The sequence below is a fragment of the Globicephala melas genome, chromosome 7 (genome assembly GCF_963455315.2).
Source record: "Globicephala melas chromosome 7, mGloMel1.2, whole genome shotgun sequence".
NCBI classification, from domain to species: domain Eukaryota; kingdom Metazoa; phylum Chordata; class Mammalia; order Artiodactyla; family Delphinidae; genus Globicephala; species Globicephala melas.
Window position 1 is genome coordinate 60,538,084 of NC_083320.1, and position 21,232 is coordinate 60,559,315.

Consider the following 21,232-nt stretch of genomic DNA (forward strand, 5'->3'; position numbering starts at 1 on the left):
CATGCATTTTCCTGTTTATTCTTTATCATCATGCCTGCTCAATGGAAGTTCATTCTGTTCGTTCTCAGACTCCAGCATTCTTTTTAAAAGCCACATATTTTAAAATGCTATTGTTTCACTGCCAACAGCACCAATTAATCAACAATATTAATTATCTATTATGGAATCTGGAGATGATTTAATGGAATTCATAGTTTTCTACTGTGTGTGTATACATATATATTAAGAAGTGAACATAATCAGTCCTCTTGAAAATTAACAATTAAAAATGAGTCTGTGCTCTCTAAAAAGATATCAAGTCACCTCATTTAAAAAGAGAATTTATTTCCTCTCCTGTTAAACTTAAAAGAAACTTATTTTCTACTCATTCTCTAATAAAAACAAATACCCCTAAAGATATTTAAATACCTGTTTTTTTGTTTTACATCTTATCATTACAAATCTACACTATAAACACAAGTTAGCACACTATTCTTAGGATTTTTCAATACAGTGAATAGCATTTAAATTAATGATGTAAAATTAATGAACACTAGAATACAAGTTTCCCGAAGGCAAGGACCAGGAACATTATTTTCTGTGGTAACCTATAGCATTTAACATTAAATTGGCAATTCAATTAATACGTATTCTAACACAATAAATATTTTTCTTAACAGTTATTTACTTCCTATACCAATTTACAATATTCCAATGGGTCTCTCTAATAATCTCTAGGTTTTCCAATGAAACTCAGGAGGACATATTTTAATTCATACAGATGTTACATAGTATTTTTTAAAGCAAACTTGCTGACGTTGCATTAAAATAATCTTTCTACTCCTATTCAAAATCAAGAACAATGAGTTCAGAATTAACACAGTAGAGTATCTGCATTAAAGTAATATATAATATCAAATAAAGAAATTTTTAAAATACTTTTTTTTTACCTTGGGAAATGTTTTTATTATGGTAATGTATAAGGGGAAAATAAAACCCTTCTCTTGAAAATGCCATCTGTTTACTAGCAAAGGAATACTAACATATTTGCGTAAGAATACAGAAGAACGAAAGTATGAAACAAATTTAGCCTTTGAAAATGAATTTAGACTAAATAAATTTAGTCTTTAATCTGTAATACATACTATTTTATGAGGTAATATTATTCTTAAACAGAAAGTTTTGACTTCTCTTAAATGACAGAGTTATGTCATTTACCTCCAACAATAGTATTGCTTAGATTTGCAATTTCAGTTCTATAAACAGAAGAGGTTTGGAAAGCACATCTCAGATTCAGACTGGTGAGCCTTTTGTGCCTTCTAATTATTAATGACAACCTGATTATTCAGAAACTGACTAAAGTACTGAGTTTATGGATTAGCTAGCCCCTTTGCTTCTTTTTTTCTTGCCTTGTCTTTTAGATGCTCATTACTTGTTTGTAACTTCAATCAGAGGTGCTTGGGCACAATGAAGACAAAACTTCCTAGTTTATTTCTCATTAAAAGGTGTCTTGAAGTTTTCCTGAGGAGGACATTTAACTTCCTAGACCAAAATAAGGATTCTGAATAAAGATTCTAAACTAACTATGTTTAGTCTCATTTCAGCTGCCATAAGAAGTCAAAATGTAAGATGCTGTTAAACAAAGACTTGGTATTATTGTGTGTGTGACAAAGAGAAGTAATAATACTTTTCTCAGTATGATCTTTGGAAAGAAGCTGAAATCTTACTGAACTTTTGAAAATCAAGTCCCAACATGTGTGCAGCATCCTAAAACAAACATGAAATATTGTTTTATAAGGAAGGCCCAAGTTCAGGAACACTTGGCAGTAAACTTTTTTTTTTAATTGAAGTATAACTGACATACAACATTATATTAGTTTCAGGTATATAACATAATGATTTAATATTTTTATATATGGTGAAATGATCACCACAATAAGTCTGGTTAACATCTGTCATACATAGTTACAAAATTTTTTTCTTGTGATTTTTTCTTTCTTTTAAGACCTGCTCTCTCAGCAACTTTCAAATATACAATACAGTATTGTTAACTACAGTCTCCATGTTGTACATTATATCCCCATGACTTATTTACTTTATAACTGGAAGTTTGTACCTTTTGACCCCCTTCACCCATTTCAACCACCCCTCACCCCCTCCTTCCACCTCTGGCAACCATCAAAAATTTTAGAAATGAAAATAAAAATGAACCCATCTGTTCTCTGTATCTATGAGCTTGTTTTGTTTTGTTTTTTAGATTTCACAAATAAGTGAGATCATACAGTATCTGTCTTTCCCTTTCTGATTTACTTCACTTAGCATAATGCCCTCAAGCCAGTAAACACTCTTTTTAAAAATTCTTTAAATTTGTTATTGAAGCCAGTAAACACTCAATGTTTCCTTAGCAGTTATTCCTTATTCTTGATATTTTATGCATTATTATTTTCTACCTTAATTAGAAATAGTGACTTAATACAACAGAATTAGGCTGTTTAACTGAATTGTTTAGGTTTTCAATTACTGAATGGAAATTAAGCATAATACAGTAGAGAGGTTTTACACTATTTGTACCCAAAACATTCACCTAATAACCAATACAAAATTTGCTTAAACAGAAAAATAATTTTAATGAACACTTCTATTTTTAATATAAAATAATCATCATAAAATCAGTTAACTAGTCAGTACTCAGTTAATTGTGACAGTAAAATATTGTTTAAAAAAATTTCCCCCCAATTTACAACAAACAATTTCTGTGCCATTTAGATTTCAAAATGTTAGGACTAACTCAACATAACTATTCAGAGTCCCTGTACAGCACTGACAGTATCTGGGCACTAAATGCATTCTATCATTAAAATACTGAAAGAAAATTACTGTACCTAGATCCCACTGCGCCATCTCCAGAGTCTTGGCTTCCAGCTTCGCTTGGAGTGCTCACAGATTTGGAGGATGGAGACATAGGAGGAGGGACTAAATAGTGAAATAGACAGGTATCCGCTGTTACTACACGGAGAGGTTGCTCAGCTTATGACGTTTCAAAAGTAATTTAACGTGAAGTAATTAACAAAAAAGAAAAAATAATGGCAAACCAAAAAACAAAAGTACATGAATGAAAATGAACAGTAGAAAGAAGAGGAGAAAGACAAAGTTAACAATGCATGCTGACGATTCATGCAATTTCTCTGGCAAAATGCATTTGGGCTTTATATTAAAAAAAAAAAGCAAGATTATGGAAGGATGCATCTTCATCTCGGCCAACACCAAATGTGGGTACTAATTTTCAAAGGAGATCATTCCTTCTCCCTTTTCTAATTCTTTGCTTTTAAGATCACCAGCTCATTTCTAACTAGTGTCAAATCAAAACTCTGAATTTTGCTTCAGAAGTCGTTTACTGTCTGGTTTTCTGAGATTTATTTTAAAATGTTCATTTTTGTCAATTTTTTCTTTCAAAAAGAAATTGATGTCTTAAATGATATTTTCCCCTCACCAAAAATAAAAAGGGCCAATTTAGAGAAATGACTATCACTAAAGGAATGGCTCCTTTAAAAGTCCATTAGTTTCCAGCAATTTGGGAGAAAAATGCAAACAGGCCATAAAACAGCATGCCTTCTAGACATGATGCATAACATAAAGTGATGCATGCAACTTAAACAAGGCAAGACTTAATGGTAACTTCCTTACCCCAGTATTCAGAAAAAACTGAAGTGTACAGACAAAGATACAGACACCCAAAATATTCTTAATCCCTTCTTATAGAAAAATACACATTTTTCATAGTATATAAAACAAACAGCAAATGCTTTCCCCTAACCTGTCACTTTTAACATTATATACCAGCAGCTGAACGTGCGTATTTCATGCTATTACATTTGTAAAACTTTTTGAAGATCATCACTGCCATCTTCTGGTTAAATTTTACCATAAATGACCCCAATCCCAAGTATCTTTTAAAAATAATTTTTCAATGTACAATATTAAGTGACCAATATATTTTATGTCGTGCTGCAAGCCCTTCTTTTAATAGTTTACTGAAAAGAAAGTAAGTTCCTAGTTATATAGAAACCAATCTAAAGAAATATGTATTTAATTAAAAGTCTGTGTTTTTGGAATAGTCACATTCACTGAACCCTTAAAATTATGTTTAAATGTTTATATATGCTTCAGTAAAAAGTGGGTTTGCTCATCTAACAAAATGCACAAGTATAGTATAATGAATTACATCTTAAACATAGGTACAAAACTGATCATCCTTATTTTTCAATGCCAAATTCTATTGGAAACCAATAAAAAGATTAGAAGAAAAAAAATCATAGCTAGAATGTTTGTTTCCTGAGATACAGTGGTTAATTCTTGCTCAAATTTCAAAAGACCATAAAAACATAATAAAAGGTTTCTAATTTTGTGATTAAATCTCTCAGAAACAATGCTAAAACCAGATTGCCTTCATATAATTCACATCATGATACCACTGTGCTAGGGGCTGCATGTATAACTCATAGCTAAACAAGACTTGTATCTGAAGTAAAAGAATATTAATGTCCCCTAATTTCCCTTAGGTTACATTTTTCCTCATCTTTTTGTCCACCACTCACTGTGAGGCTTCCCCTAGGCGTCTAAGTTCCAACTGATACAGGACAGTGGTTTGTCTACTACATTGTAAGCACAAATATGTTTATTAAATTATTTAGTATAAATTACTAAATATTTAGTAGTATAAATTTACTACTAAATATTTAGTAGTATAAATTTAATAAATTTATACTACTACAATGTTTTCATATTAAAGATTTCCAAAGAAGAAATTTTGAATTCTTTAAATTACAAAGTTAACTTCAGGCTTAGGAAAATAATTTTTCTAAGTATACATACAGGAAAGATTTGAGAAAAATAGTAATATTCCTATCAATTTAATTATTTGTGATAAATTATAAAATTCTTTTCCAGTTAATGTTTTTTCCCCTTTCTGGTGACTTCAAATATCTATGATTCCACTTAATATGTTCATCACCAGTATCTTAATTGGTTAAGACTACATTAAAAGAAAAATACGTTACCTCAAATCCTTTATGAAAACAGGTTAAATAGTAATTGTACATACATAAATACACTAAACTAGCCAATTCTCAAATAAAAGTTTCAGAAATAAAAAATAAGTTACACGGGTGATGCAACCAAATTATCACTGTTCCTCAGCCAGAAGCAAGATAAATCACCATAACTTCAAATTTGTAATTAGATAAAAATCTCCATCCCAGAACTATATTCTTTCAACCAAAGATAGTTTTCAAGCCAGCTGATAATAGACTAATTAAGGACTCAATGTTATTATCTGGCCCACCAAATTCATCTTTCAATAATAAATAATCTATACCACAGAAGGGACAAACCTGGAAAAAGAAAATTACTATCACTGAAAAAGGAGGAATGTTAACAGGAAAAAAGGGAAAGGTAGTACTAAAATATGGTACTACCATATTTTAACCCAGTTAGTCTAGAAAAATCAAAGAATACAGTAATTGCACAATAAGGCAATGTCACTATATTCCCAGACTCCAATAAATGATCCCCCCAAATGAATACAAGCATGCATTCAGGGAGGTTAAAAAAAAACTAAATAACTCATAGTCTCTAAAATCTCAGAAAGGGCTTAATTCTAGAGTTCATTTTTAAAGATGGTTTAAGAGTACAATCAGCTTTAGAAATAACATAAGCTATTATTAATTAGCTTTTGCCAAATATCTGAGATATGATTTGCATAGTAAGAACAGTGATTCAATCAGATTACCTTTACTCCACAGTTCTGTATATAAAATAGCCTAAAACAAGGCTTTAAAAATGGTACAAAAGATTTAATATTAACATATATGAGTTAATCACGTGAATGTTTTTAAACTTCTTAGAAGTTTAGAGCAAAGATACCTATTTCTTTCTTAGAAAACCAAGGAAGAAATGTAAACTAAAAGACAGATCTACACCATGGCATTCACTGATCATGCAAGTAATACTGAAAGGCTGTGACTCTGATTCTTTAGGACAGAAAGACCACCAAGAACCATGAAGGCCTTTCCTGCTAGCTTAGATCTTGGCCTCCCAAGGATATAAAATTAACACTACTGCCATTTAGCCTGTGAAGGAACAACCAGAAATTTTAAAACCACAAAGGACCTGGGAATGCACCTAGATTTAGAAACCAGAGTTAAGTCTGAGTCAACCACTCAGAACTATACCGAAGTCTCAGAGATGAACAAGGATGGTGCCCAGCTCATTTTTTTTTTTTTTTTTTTTTTTTTTTTGCGGTACGCGGGCCTCTCACTGTTGTGGCCTCTCCCGTTGTGGAGCACAGGCTCCGGACGCGCAGGCTCAGCGGCCATGGCTCACGGGCCCAGCCGCTCCGCAGCATGTGGGATCTTCCCGGACCAGGGCACGAACCCACGTCCCCTGCTTCGGCAGGTGGACTCCCAACCACTGCACCACCAGGGAAGCTCTCAATTACTTTTTAAGAGAAAAAAGTCTCTAGCAAGAAGGGGCTCTTGCCAGGAAGAAGAACCTAGAAAAGGTGGACAGCCAAAGAAAGTAAATGTAGGGAGTGGGAGTATTGGCAGAGCACAAATGGGAAGAGAGAGCTTCTGAGATAACCAAAAGTTGTGAGGCCCCTTGTAGCTCATCTATCTATGATACTCAGCACTCAAACACAGTCCGAGTTACACAGTAATGCCCTCTTGTGGATACAAGTGCTCCTAGGCTGAAATATTAACATTTAAATATCTGTTTAATTTTTCATACTTACTCTTTTTGTCCTGAAAGACAAACCTTAATTCTCTGACACAGATATAGAGAACAAACGTATGGACACCGGGGGGAAAGTGGCGAGGGGGGCAGGTGGTAGTGGTGTGATGAATTGGGAGATTGGCATTGACATATATACACTAATATGTATAAAATGGATAACTAATAAGAACCTGCTGTATAAAAAAATAAATAAAATTCAATTTAAAAAACGCTTAATTCTCTGAAATATTAGTTTCTCCTTTTCATATGACCCCTTCTCCTGATAACTTTAAATATCCTCCCCTTACCTCCCCTAAATGTTTCCTTTATTCTCTTCAATGTAATTCAGAGCATCAGATAAATTTTTTTAAAGAAATTAATAAAAATAAAATTTTATAGCATTAAAATACTATAAGGAACTGTTCTTAAAATTAGGCTAAACTTGAAAAAATGACTTGATAACATGGAAATCATTCTATCTAAAAATCAGACTTACTAGTTAGAGAAATAAGTGCTAGGGATGTGATGTACAACATGATGACTAGAGTTAACACTGTTGTATGATATTTAAGAAACTTTAAGAGAGCAGATCCTAAGAGTTCTCATCACAAGGAGAAATTTTTCTTTTCTTTTTATTGTATCTATGAGATGATGGATGTTAACCAAACCTACTGTAGTAATCATTTCACTATATATATAAATTAAACCATCATGCTGTACACTTTAAACTTACACAGTGATGTATGTCAATTATTTCTCAATAAAACTGGAAAAATCAGATTTAAAATATTCAAAAGTTACAAGAGAGGGAAATAAATGAAGCAATACTTGACTACTGAACTTCTTTTGTTTATTCCTAATAAAAAAATTGATTATCACACCAATCGATGTACTGTGTCCTACTGATACAGACTCAGGCTACAGAGTAATGGACAAAACCTATTTTCATCTCTTTACAAGATGGTTAAAACAGTAGCTATACATACAAAAAGAGATTCACTTTATTTATTTTTTGACCATCAGTGTTTACTAACTCCACATTTGATAAAACATGTCTTGAAAGTTGTGCCTAAAATTAACTTTCTGAAGACTGGCCACTTAAATTTTGTTAAAAAAAAAAAAATCAAGCCATACTTCTTTTGTGAAATATTCAAATGTCAATTTCCACTATGCATTTTCCTGAAATTTAAACAAGATTTTGTTGTTACTGCTTTTAAAGCAGATGGCTTTTATTTGGTCTTACCAGGTGGATAGACACATGACCTAATAATAATTGAACAAACATTTAAGTGTCTAGTCTGTGCTGGACACCAGGGATAAAAATGTAATACACTGTTCCTGCTCTCAAGGATCTCTGACAAAAAACAATCAAATGATCAAATAAATAAGAATCTACCAGCAAAGAGAAGCTAAGAGAGGTTTTATTAGCTGTCTCTTTTTAAAAAATGAATTCTTTTCAGCAGAATTTTTTTAAAAAAGGGAAAAAGTCCATTTTAGGTAAAACCAGACTGATGCTTTTAATAAATCCTCTTGAATATTTTAGTGGTGTTTTTATACTTACTTCTACAATTTAAAAATATTTAATAAATACATTTGTAGTGAAAAGAAAAACAAGTATCCATCCTGGGTCGTGATATAAAATGTATTTTTATTGTTACTGTCAAGAAAGTTTGATAGCCACTGCTTTCACCTGTATCCTGTATTCTCCAGGCCTTATTTTAAATAAATACAGGAAAGATCTTTAGACATTTGTGAGAAAACAGAAGGTGGAAAACTGCACAACTCATTTAATGAGGGTACTATAACCATTATAATAAAACCAGACAAAATACAGTAAAAGGAAAAAAACTATAGGTCTGACTCTCTTATGAGTATAGATGAAGAACTCCTAAATAAAATATTAGCAATATATAAGAAAAATATTCTCATAACTAAAATGGGTTTATTCCAGAATGTAAGCATGCTTTGAAAACCTACCAATATAAATTATCATATTAATACATCAAAAGGGAAAAAAAAAGCATATGATCATCTCAAAATACTAGGAGACCTATGAGTTTGTCGTACATATTTTGGTGATTTTAAAGGATGTCAAAATTCTTTGTGAATGTGGGCTGGACTTAGTGACTCTCTTTCCATAGACAGAATGTGGCAGAAGCAATGTCCTCTGACTTCCAAGGGTAAGGATAAAAGGATAGCTTCCTTCCGGCTCTCTTTGTCTTTGGATTGCTCACATTGGGAGAAGCCAGCTGACATGCTGCAAGGATACTCAAGCAGTTAGTTCTATGGAATGGCCCACGTGGATAGGAATTCAGGCCTCCCACTAACAACCAACACCAACCTGCTGGCCACGTGACTGAGCAAATCACATGGCTGGTAAAGCAAATCCTCAAGCCCCAATCAAGCCTTCAGACGACTACAGCTCTTGACTGACATCTTGACTTCAACCCCATGAGAGACCCTGAGCCAGAACCACTGAGCTAAGCTATTGCCAAATTCCTGACTGGCAGAAACTGTGAGAGATAATAAACGTTTATTATTGTTTAAAAAAAATATCAAACCGATACAAAAATAGAAAACTTGAATGGACTATAACCATTAGAAAAACTTGAAATGGTGAGTAACTCCTGCTCTCCACTATCCTCTGGGGAAAAAAAGCATAATCTGAGGCAGTTTTACAGTTGAATTCCACCAAGTATTTAAGGAACAGGTAATATCTATCTTTTACAGCTGTTCTACAAAATAGCAAAAGAGAAAGCTATCCAATTTATTTTAAAACAATAACCATGGTGGCCACTGAACATGAACAGCACAAGAAAATTATAGGCAAATTTCATTTATGAGCATATACACAAAAACCCTAAATAAAATATTATATAATCTATTCTTTAAATACATGGAAAAATTCATCTGCCACACCTGGATATGACTATTAGTAACTAAAGTGAAAAAAATTAAGTATGTTTTTTGCTTTTCTAACAGGAAATGCATTCAGGGTAACCAAATAGCCCTAGTTACTGAGGGAAACCTCCCCTTTACAGAAGAATTTCAGTCAATAAATGTAGAAGGAATGATGGAATTATAAAAATAATTAAATAACTGATTTGGAAAAGATTCATCAGTAAGTATTAAAACTACTTGGTAAACAGTTGACAGAGAAATGAATATTTCCATGGTACCAAAGTATCACCTCCAGATATTACTTGCTAGTCCAAAGGGAAAAAAAGTAACTACAATGGAGAAGCCTGGCTGTCAGAATTGTAACCCAGCGATCAATCTTGACATCACTGATAACAACCCAGACATATGTGCTACTGATGTGATACAATATGAAGTACACAGAATCATCTATGAGATCTTCTTGCCAAAGAGGTTCAACCTGAAGCTAATCAAGCTTTTAAAATCTAATTTCCAGTTTAGAGAAAATATAAAGGATAGAGGAACAAAAGCTTAAATGTGAGAAAACCCTCAGAAAAACCCAAGAGGCGAGACATTCTAGAGACCAATTGGCCCACTCTCCTCAACCAGTCGATGACATGGGGCAAAAAGGAGTATGTGTGTGGAGGATCTTCTAGATTTAGAAAGACTAAAAACATACAACTAAATGCAACATATAGTGCAAGAAGGTTTTCAGGGGAAGCTTAAGAAACTAATTTTTTTTGAGGGGAAGAAAAATTTTGTGAAGCTATGGCTATTTTGAAAAAGATGAAAAAAGAAGGGGCCATTTTCTATAAAAGAAATTAGAATATACTAATATAAAGCCACAGTAATTAAAACTGTGTGTTAATAGTATAGAATCAGACAAATGGGTCAACAGTGAACATACAGAGCCCAAAAATGCCCATGAATATATGAGAACTGACTGAATGACAAAGTTGGCATCAGAATATCAGTGCGGGAAAGATGGACTATGTTTTAACAAATGGTATTGAGAAAATTAGTTAACTATATGGAGAAAAATTAGGCTGGATCCCTACCTCATATTATATTCAAAAATATAACACAAATATCTAAAGGTGAAGGATAAAATAATAGAGAAAATGTAGGAGAATATATTTGTATCCTCAAAGTAGGAAAGGATTTCTTTTCAAAGAAAACCAAAAAAAAAAAAAAAAAAAGGTTATAAATGGTAGATCTGACCATTATCAAAATAAAGGATGTGAACACATCAAAATGAAGGATTCTGTTCAATAGAAGATACTATGATGGACGCAACCTAAATGTCCATTGACAAAGGAATGGATAAAGAAGATGTGGTACATACATACAACAGAATATTACTTAGCCATAAAAAAAGAACAAAATAATGTCATTTGCAGCAACATGGATGGACCTAGACAGTGTCATACTGAATGAAGTCAGACAAAGACAAATATCATATGATATTGCTTATATGTAGAATCTAAAAAAAAATGGTACAAATAAACTTATTTACAAAACAGAAATAGAGTCACAGATGTAGAAAACAAACTTATGGTTACTGGGGCCAGGGGGCAGGGGGGGAGAAAAGGGGAGGGATAAGTTGGGAGATTGGGATTGACACATACACACTACTGTATATAAAATAGATAACTAATATGGGCCTACTCTATAGCACAGGGAACTCTTCTCAATACTCTGTAATGACCTATATGGAAAAAGAATCTATAAAAGAGTGGATATATATATATGCATAACTGATTCACTTTGCTGTACAGCAGAAACTAACACAACATTTTAAATCAACTATACGCCAACAAAAATTAACCAAAAAAATACTATGAACAGTTAGTAGATGATAGACTAGGAGAAGGTATTTTTTAGAAGACTAAAACAGACAAAGAAGTCCTCCCTTAAGTACAAGCAACTCCTACAGCAAGGTAAAGAACCCTAATAGTAAAGGGGCAAAGGACATGAACATGCAATTCGTAGAAGGGAAAATCTGAATGGTAAATAGTTATATGAAGAAATGGGTCAATCTCACTGTAAACAGATAAATGTATATTATGACATTTTGACATACTACTTTACACTCATCAAGTAGACAAAAACTAAAAAGTTGGATAATATCAAGTTATGTGGATATAGTGAAACAGTTACTTTCTCATACACTGGTAGCAGGAGCATAAACTTACAGTCATTCTTGAGAGTGGTATGTAGAACCTAATAAATGTAAGTCAGCCTACACACAATAAAATAGCAAGTCAATTCCTCAGCATACATTCCAGAGAAACTCTTCCACAGTCCTTTCAAGGGAAAAGAATATGTTCTTTGCAGTGTTGCTTGGAATAGCAAAGCAAAGAGACAGAAGCAATCTAAGTGCCTATCACTGGGGAACAGATAAGTAAAATATAGTATATAACAGAATATTGTGTACCAGTCAGAAGTGAGTAACTAGATCTATATGTAACAACATGGGTAAATCTCAAATACAATGCTGCTTGAAAAAAAGGAAAAAACAGAGTGAGACATATAGTACAATGCCATTTATGTATATAAAACATACACACTTAGATATATGAAATCTTAAAAAATGTCAACACATGTTGGACAGATCAAAAGGACGTATGTTAAAAATCCAAGAATGGGTACTTAATGCAAGACTGGAAAGGACAATGGAATTGGAGATGGGAAATGAGGGTGAAACACACACACACACCACACACACAACCACACACACATACACGAACATACAACTAAAGAACAGTCTTTCAAGAACAGGTGATGGAAGTGGGCCATAAACTGAGAAATCTGAGCAAGAGAATTTAGTGAAACTGAAGTCCTAAAAAGAACAGAAAAGGGAAAAAAAAAATCCTATAGGAAAAAAACAAAGCTAAAGGCTCATAAAAAAATGATCACTTAAAGACTATATAGCTGGGCTTCCCTGGTGGTGCAGTGGTTAAGAATCTGCCTGCCAATGCAGGGGACACGGGTTTGATCCCTGGCCCAGTAAGATCCCACATGCCATGGAGCAACTAAGCCCATGTGCCACAACTACTGAGCCTGTACTCTAGAGCCCGCGTGCCACAACTACTGAAGCCCGCGCGCCTAGAGCCCATGCTCTGCAACAAGAGAAGCCACCGCAATGAGAAGCCCATGCACTGCAACAAAGAGTAGCCCCCGCTTGCCACAACCAGAGAAAAGCCCGCGCGCAGCAACGAAGACCCAATGCAGCCAAAAATAAAATAAAATAAATAAATTTATTTTTTAAAAAAGGACTATATAGCTAACAAGCAACTTGGTTTAGTTACTAGGGTATTTTTTTAACAAGATAAAAGTATTCTAATTCATTTACTTTTAAAATTGCAATACGCCACGGAAGCTTATAAAGACATAAAAATTAAAGTACTTTAGTCTTCACATTTTACCAATAAGGAAAAGGCAAATAAGCTGAAAGTAATAACAATGAAGCCGACCATGAAAGTAACCAGCTTTTTCATCTTGAAACCTTTTAGAAATTGTAGCTCTAAGACAGTTATATTGCAGTTTACAATAGGCATACAGCAGATACTACTTCTGGTATTTGTCCCCTGGACTAGATGGAATTAGCCCACAAACTAACCCTGAAATTTTAGGTCCTTAAATGACAAAGCCCATGTCAAACTAAAATACTATGTAACAGCACCCAGCTCAGAATTATTTTAAGTAAGCATTTAATGCTTTCTTATATGTAACCAGATTGTCCTCAATACCTCTATTATTTCAGCTTTTTGGTCTAGTATTGCTTTAAAGTGAACAGCCCAGAAAAAGAACAAGAATAAGTGAAACTGCTGCCATAATAAGCTACAAATATTATTTCCCTTATTAGCATTGAGAGCAGAAGGCTGTAAGCTTCTCCTTCCACTCCTATACCTTTGAATACTGATATATTTTTAGAACTTTGATTCACTATACCTCTCTTCAACCTATAGAAAGGATTATAGAGTTAAGATCAGTAATCACAGTCATTTTTGGGCTTAATATAGTATGGCACAGATAACTTGTTCAACAAATGTTTGTTGAAATAAATTATTGATTTAACAAGAAAAGTCAATTGGTTTATGTTAATAAATATAGCCTTGCAGCTCTTCTGAACAAACCAAATAACCATATATTAGCACATCTGAAAAAAGTCAATTCCAAATGAATTATAAGATTAATGATTTTTAAGAGGCACAAATAAGAAAAATATACAAAATACATTAAATCAACTCATCTCACGTATGTCTGGGCTGAATAAGATATATGCCTATCTCTTATAAATGGATATATTCTTATCCTTACCAATGGGGGATTCTGGAGTTAGCCCCATGCTTTGAAGCAATGCTTCAGCTTCTCTTCTTTTTTTTTCAAGATCTGATTCTTCTTGCACAGGAGCAGCTGCTTCCTTCTTCTGATCAGTCTAAATTTTTTAAGTTAAAAATTTAAATTTACATATGGTATGAAACATTTCTGTTTGCAAAAAATATAAATTTTTTAAATAACATGCTAATACTGTATACTTCTGGAGGTAGACTTAGTTTTGAATACACATTATAGTCATTAAATGAAAATCATTCTCAATAGAGTTTTAGTAAGAATCTACAAATGATATGTATTAAATTGATCCTTAAAAAAATTTTTTTTAATTTATTTAATTTATTTATTTTTGGCTGCACTGGGTCTTTGTTGCGGTGCGCAGGCTTCTCATTGCAGTGGCTAGTCTTGTAGCAGAGTATGGGCTCTAGGCACGCGGGCTTCAGTGGTTGTGGTACGTGGGCTCAGTAGTGGCTTGCAGGCTCAGTAGTTGTGGCGCACGGGCTTAGTTGCTCCGCGGCATGTGGGATCTTCCCGGACCAGGGCTCGAACCCGTGTCCCCTGCATTAGCAGGCAGATTCTTAACCACTGCACCACCAGGGAAGCCCTAAATTGATCCATTTTTATATGTAATCAAGGAGTTCTCACAAAAATTTTCTGAACAGATAAATTCAAAAAGCATAGTCAATTTCTATTTATTTACAACATGAAATTGCTATCCATGGTCAGGAATTGTGGAAATCTCACAAATACATAAATACCACAACACTATGAAAAAAAAAAAAGACTGAATCATTTAAGAGATAAAAAATTTTAAATAAATGAACAATCTGATTCGTTGAAAAAGTACAAGTACCTCAAACTTCTTTATGAAGTCTTCAGTGTCTTTATTCAACTTTATGTAAAAATTCATCTGGAGACAGGTTTTGTTTTTATTTTATAAACTACAGGTCTTATTTTTATGATGATAAACACACGGTTTGGTTTGGTAAAATTAAAATTTACTCTTGCATAGCACAAAACATTTTTTGTCATTGAAATTTTTGCCAACATTTATTTCAGCCATTTATAGTTTTAGCAAAATCTTCCAGTTAAACTAGATAAGCCTCAACACTCTCAGATCATCCAAAACATCTCAAGTGAAATTTAAGCCTTCAAGGAAAAAGTTTTATATATACACCTCAAAAGTCTTTTTCAGCTAGACAACTATTACTCATACAATCGTCTGCAGTAAATTTTGTTAGTCATAATATTCTGATACCATTTTAACTTAAAGAAGTCATCAGAAAATTTCATCAAAATAGCCAAACAGACTATATTATCAAGTAGACACTTTACCTGTATATAACAATATATTAGTAGACACACTGTTTAATAGTATTATAATTGTAATGTCTCTGGTAATGTTTGATAACCTTTAAATCAGATATAAAGCATGTAATAGATATCCCTTAGGGCCACCTATGGCCATCTTTAGAAAACAAAACCAAATTTGCACTCAGCCCTGAAGGGTTTAAGGCTACACATACTAGTTTGGAATGGCTCTGCCAGTCTGACTCATGCTTCTATCTGTTGGCGTTTCATCAAATGGAGAACTTTAAGGTCCAACCCTCTTATAATAATGGATCACAAAAAGGTTCAGACTAAACTAGAAAATTCTTCAAGTACAGGCCTTTACAGTATCATAGCAATGCTGTACATAAATTGCACCTTCGGTTTTTCTTTTTCCCTAAGAGATTCCTGGAAGTCTTGGCTATTGTTTAGGCTATCACAGAGAAAAACTTCGTACTGTCACACTGAGAACCAACTATCTTAACACTGGCCATTTAAAACATCTATGATAAAAGTATACAAATCTGCCTAAACAGTTTCCATAGAGATAAATGTACATTTCAATACAGGAGAAAGTAAAATATCTCCAGCTCAGGGTCAATGTATATTTGCCATACATGATGAAATGGTGATGCCAAAAATCAGAAGATGTAAGTACCTAGTCCACCTTTACAATAGTATCAAACCCACTACTTGGTAAAGATATTTCAATGACTAACTCATAATAAAGGAGATACGATCAGTTAAATAATCCCCTAATCAATTAATAATCTATTCTATATTTCTCTTTGCCATTATTTATTCCAACAACTAGCAGTTCCGACGAGTAAAATATTCAGGTAAGTTCAAAGTCCAAACTAAGTTATGATGTATATGCCATGTTTTATGAGCTATTACAAGGCAGATGCCCCTTACTTTATATAATAAACATATCCCTAGAAGACTAAATATGCATATTGAACTTTTCACCTAAAGTGCTATATTTGCAGTCACAACTGCTGGAATTTTAACTATTCTAAAAGTATTACATAAAGGTATGAGTACTTAAAATCCAATTATTTTATATTATCTTTAAAAAAAATCAAACATACTTCTTTTTTTTTCCTTTCTTCTTCTTTCCTCTTCTTTTCCTCTCTTATTTGAGCCAACCGCTGCTTCTTACGTTCCAACTCTGCCTTTAATTCACTTTTGTCAGACATGTTTGCGACCTTAAGAAGCATATAATCATTTACAATCATTATTACATTGGTAAAAGCAGCACTCTTTAAAAAAATTAGTCTTTCAAGAAGAGAACTGTCTCGAGAGGCCATGTAGTTCAATGCTATCTAAAGAGAACATATAAACTCTACTTTTAAAATAACGGAAGCACATATATTACTAAGACCTGAAAAAAATTATCAATATAAACAAACGTGTATAAAAAATAAATACCCAGAATTAAGCATAGTAACTAGCACCAGTAAGCTCTTTAATGTTCACATGCTCAAATTCAACACAATATCTCTGGCTCTTAGAACAGAGGACACGGGCTGGCATTAAAAGCTAAGCTATATGACACAGATCAAATCTATCAGAGTTTTGCATTCATTCCTAGAAATTTGATAAAACAGGCGGTCACACAGAAAATTTCTATAAATTCTAAAACTACCATGTAATAGTAATATTAAGAAGAAGCAAAACACAAATATTACCACCAATAACTATTAAATATACTTAAAGTAAGTACGTTTTTAGTCAAAGCCCAACAAAAAAGTCTGACCGTATAACTACATACAGCTGTCAGGTCCGCTCAACCTCCTAGAGGCCGGAGCCTCCATGATTGACGCGTTCACTTTCTTAAAACTCCAAGGAAGAGAAAGTCTCAGGAATTTTGTGCTACAACCTCCGCGTTCGGGTACTTTCAAACACACACCAAGTAAAGGAAAACGCTGTCAACGCAAGTAATAGCGACTTTTATTTATAAAACGGAGTAAGGCGAAAAGCAGTCACTTCTCCCCTGGGGTCACGGCCAAGAGGGAGCGGTGCAGAATAGGTCCGGGGGAGGAGGCCTCGAACTAGCCTCGAGGCTCCTCGGGGCACCTCCGGAGGGTCCAGAAGGGAAGGGAGTGGACTCGTCTCCCCTGGCCTCCCTGAGTCACCGCACCTGGTTCTCCCCGCCTCTCCTTCCCGGAGCCCGGCCCGGGCGGCGCTGTCAGCAGGAACTGCCAAGCCGCCCTTAGAGTCCCGACGTGAGACACAGCAGACAGAAGGGCCTAGAGGGAAGGACAGTCAACCCACCTGTTAGATGGTGGGATGGGGAAGGGTCCAACTGCCAGCAACTTTCCAGTAACGTCCCTCTCCTTTGCCCCCAATGGCAACGGTCGCGGCCACTAGCTCCGCAGCTTTCCCCAAGCACACAAAGAGGGATGGGCGGCGGCTGCTACGGCGAGAGCTGAGGGACAAATGGCTTCACCACAACGAGGTCGCTCCCAGAAAGAAAGGGAGGGGCCCTGCTGCGGGGAACTGTAGCCCCTCTGTGACTTACCTGTGTAAAGCAGAAGCCGAGAGATGAGACAAAGAATCCGCCCAGGGTCCCGAAGTGTTTCCGCTTTGCCAAAACCTGTAAGACTAAGCCTAATAGCCTGGGGCTGGGTAAGCAAACACCCCCCCTCGCCTTAAGGATTGACTCGACCAGGGAGAACTACAAGCCCCAGCTACAAGGAAAACCTGCGTACGGCGAGCAATGCACTCTGGGAGTTGTGGTCAACGGTAGTCGCAAAGTATGCTGGGACATGTAGTGTTCCCTAGTCTTTCGATTTTCCCACTTTGAGGCCTTCCTTCAAGATTCCAAAGAGAAGCTTCCAGCAGTTCTCCTTAATGTAGTCTTGTCCGCTGGTCATTGCTCACAATGTTGTATGTGTTATATCTTAAGATCTTTGACTCAACATTGGCCGAATGTTTAAGAAGTGTTATTTTCAAGTGGTGAACCTATGTATTACACTGAACATTTGGTGAACACTTTCTAGGATATTTATACCAGTATTAGAAAAAAAACGCCTTACAGAGGTTTAAGCAAAATCTAGAATACAAAATCTAAATTTTGAAAATGTAGTGTAACCTCATCTGTCAAAAAAATGTGAGAAATTGTCTTTAATTAGAAAGAGATTTGTAAATCTTTACTCAGTTTTCACTAGTGTTCGTGGTTGTAAACTGGCTTCATTGGGGTGTTACAGTTATGAAAATTAGCAAGCAAACCTCTGATTCCTGTATTTCCTCCCAAATTTCTTTAAATTTAAGTTTCTTTAAATATTCCATGTATACATGGAATATTTATTTGAGCCTGCAAATAAAATGATAACTGTTGCAATCAATGAATCAATAAGAATATGTTAATCAGCATAGCAAATAATTCCTCAGTGTTTTGTTGCAGTGTGGTAGGTAGCATTTGGGTTTTATCTCAAAGAATTTTTTAAAAGAAAGCATTTTATACTATTGGAATCTAAACCAAGCAAGAAGGTTTCCACAGTTTTAGATTTTTTTAATATACAAAGAAAGCAAAAGTCATTAGAATATGAATTTACCAGAAATGTGTGGCTTGATACACATTTTTTAAAATTTTATTTAAAGAATTTAAAGCATTATTTAGCAAGAATTAAAGCTGACACCAAAGCAATGTCTTTCTTATATTCTAGAATGACATTGCCCAAGTCTAGCAGTAATCCTAGGATTCAAAATCTAAGTCCTTGGGCCTGTGTCTAGTCTTTTCCTTGTCTTGCTCTGCCTATATACAAGATAAATATCTCAGAAATAAATTTGAGAAAGGAAATCCTTTAATTCCAAGACTTTCCCCCATAACCTAAAATTTCAGAGGTTTATAACTATACTCCCTTTTTGTTTTCTTTCTTTTTAGCCTAATATTTAGTTTTCATTTATTAATTTGAAGAATTGTTATTGATTACCTACTGTGTGCCAGGAACGGTAAGAGCTAAAATGCATATCTCTGTTCTCAAGGGGGAAGGACAGCCGGGATACTCAGTTCAACTAAGTATTATGATGGGATTAAGTAAGGAAGTGATGGAAAAACTCTGAAAAATAAAATTTTCAGGAGGAGGTGATTCCAGAGCTAAGTCTTTGATTCTGGAAGGTTAAGTAGAAGTTTGCCAAGCAAAGTAGATGCATAAGATTGCCTTAGGAAGAGGAAAGAATATGGCCAATGTTCAGAGGAGGTGTGAGATCAGGGACTACTGGAGAATCTGGAAATAATTCAGAATGGCTGTAGGCTAAGACAAAAACTGGGCAAATGAAGCCATAGGCAGGGGTGAAGTCACATATTCCAGTTTAGATTTAGTCCTGAAGATGATGTGAATCCACTGATAGATTTTAAGTAGGAGAATGGTATGATAAGTTTAGCATATTAGACAACTGACCTTTAACTGACCTTTTGAAGTGTCTGAGGAAAGGCTGGTGTGCTGGTATTTTCTATGGCCCTTGGACTCATTTCCTGCCCTTCTCTGCCAAGCTCATGCCTCTGGGGATTGACCTCATCTTCTTTGAGGTTGGGTTTAATGAAAGTGAGGCTTAGGTAAGGTTATCAGAAGGCAGATGGAAAGTGAAATTGGCACCTCTTCCCCACTCCTTCTCTCCTTTGATGTTATATCTCTAGTAGTAGCTTCATCCCTCCATGACTACAACTCCTGCCAGGTGGCCCCTCCTCTATGGCTCTGCCTTTCACTGGGCTCTGGAAACTTTATCTTCTCTCATTGTCTCTTTATTTTCTCCTCTAAGTGTTTCATCAACTCTTATTTGCTCCCTTACCTCTGCTAGCCCCTCTGCAACTGATCCTTTCATTAAAAGACCTTCATTTGAACTATTTGAGTGAACTCTGTTTCTTCCTGAGACCCTTATTGATCCTTCTTGGTTGGAAGGATGGGATACGGAGAGAACAGGCAGAGTAGAGACTAGAAGCAGGGAATGCAGTTGGAAGGCTTTTGGATGGAACCAGAAATTACATGTGTATGAGCCAATGCATTAGCAGTAGGGATGAAGCAAAATAGGTTAAAGAAATATTAACATTGTGTAAGACTTCTACAGCAATAAAGCAGAGTTGTACCCCAACTGACCTTCCCACTGAAAATAACTAAAAATGAGGATAAAACAACTTCCTTCTTGCTTCAAGAAGCTGGCAAGACAGTAAAGAATACTTAGGATAAAAGAAGGTAGGAACCTTAAGGGCATTTACCTAACCTTGTGAATTTTCACAGCCCTGTAGGGGTCAGATCATAAAGGACAAAGCCCAAGGCCCACTCTAGACTGGGATTTTAAAAAGAAACCTCCAAACACATCCTTGATCTAAGAAATCCACTCCTACTCCTGAAGGACTGCCCAACAACTTTGCCACTGAGAGGGGTGGGAATAAAGAGGCAATTCTCTGAGAATGTGCAATCACAAAAGGGCCTTCATGTGGATTTGCAGCCTGAAATGTCAGTACTTGGATGGTTCATAAAAACACAGATGGAAAATTTTGTTTACAGTTGTCCCAGACTTGTCATGTACTCAGGTGCCTAGGAGAAGCAAACATGAATCTTTTTTATAGAAATCCATCCTTATTCCAGGCTTTGGAGAATTCTACACAGACAAATTTTAAGAAATTTGAGCTCAAAAATCACAAAACACATGAAGAAAGAAGGCACCAAAAGCAAGAGCCAACCAACTAAAACAACAGATAGCAGAATAAGACCCACAAGGACTTCAGATATTGGAATTATCAGACACAGAATATAGAATAAGTAAGGTTAACATGTTGAAAAAAATTAAAGAAGGAACTTAAAATATGAGTAAAACAGAAGATTGTTAAAAGAACCAACTGGAACTTCTAGAAATCAATAATGTAATAACTGAAATTAAAAACTCAATAGAT

General features: G+C 34.8%; 1 protein-coding gene across 17 annotated transcripts in view; it reads right to left on the reverse strand.

The window, feature by feature from the left end:
* The window catches only part of DYNC1I2 (dynein cytoplasmic 1 intermediate chain 2), a 114,152-nt gene that overhangs the window by 32,603 nt on the left and 60,317 nt on the right, over positions 1-21,232 (reverse strand). For 4 of the 17 annotated variants that reach the window (XM_030852002.3, XM_030851982.3, XM_060302258.2 and 1 more), the window contains exons 1-4: positions 17,614-17,767; positions 16,428-16,544; positions 13,993-14,110; positions 2,862-2,952 (exon numbers count right to left, since the gene is read on the reverse strand). In XM_030852002.3, coding sequence (XP_030707862.1) covers positions 2,862-2,952; positions 13,993-14,110; positions 16,428-16,535 — 317 coding nt within the window. In that variant the 5' untranslated portion in view covers positions 16,536-16,544; positions 17,614-17,767. Of the gene's footprint in view, positions 1-2,861; positions 3,007-3,663; positions 3,682-13,024; positions 13,052-13,992; positions 14,111-16,427; positions 16,545-17,613; positions 17,768-17,860; positions 18,012-21,232 lie in introns of those variants that run through there. The other 13 variants (XM_060302260.2, XM_060302256.2, XM_060302255.2 and 10 more) reach the window with 7 other exon arrangements.